General features: G+C 65.5%; 1 protein-coding gene across 1 annotated transcript in view; it reads left to right on the top strand.

The window, feature by feature from the left end:
- Positions 1-85, top strand: part of LOC103774928 (voltage-dependent calcium channel subunit alpha-2/delta-2-like) — a gene marked incomplete at both ends in the record, with an annotated part of 3,768 nt that extends 3,683 nt beyond the window's left edge. The window contains one exon of the mRNA XM_008942366.1: positions 7-85. Within this exon, the coding sequence (XP_008940614.1) occupies positions 7-85 (79 nt within the window). The remainder of the gene's footprint in view (positions 1-6) is intronic.
- Between the last annotated feature and the right edge of the window lie 251 nt (positions 86-336).

Raw genomic sequence — 336 nt, 5'->3', positions numbered from 1 at the left:
GCCGAGGGACCCCAACCAGTGTGAGCTGGTGGACAGACCCCGCTACCGGAAAGGCCCCCACATCTGCTTCGACTACAATGCAACAGTATGTGAGGCACAGGGGGGAGCAGAGCCCCGGGGGGGGAGCTCCCCACGGGAAAGATTGGGGCAGTGGGTGCCCCCGAGGAGGAGGGAGCAGAGCCAGGGATGTCTCCAGGGGAGCAGATCTATGGGGTGCCCCCCTGGGGGAACTGGGGCTGTGCAATCACCATGAGGGGGGGAGTGAAGCCATGGAGGAAACCTGGGGAAGCAGTGCCGTGGGGAGAAGCCATGGGGTGGTCCCAGGGGAGCTGTGCT

This window comes from Merops nubicus, unplaced genomic scaffold (assembly GCF_000691845.1).
Source record: "Merops nubicus isolate BGI_N331 unplaced genomic scaffold, ASM69184v1 scaffold28856, whole genome shotgun sequence".
NCBI classification, from domain to species: Eukaryota; Metazoa; Chordata; class Aves; order Coraciiformes; family Meropidae; genus Merops; species Merops nubicus.
The sequence above is the reverse complement of the archived record's forward strand: the minus strand, read 5'-3'. Positions and strand labels throughout refer to the sequence as shown.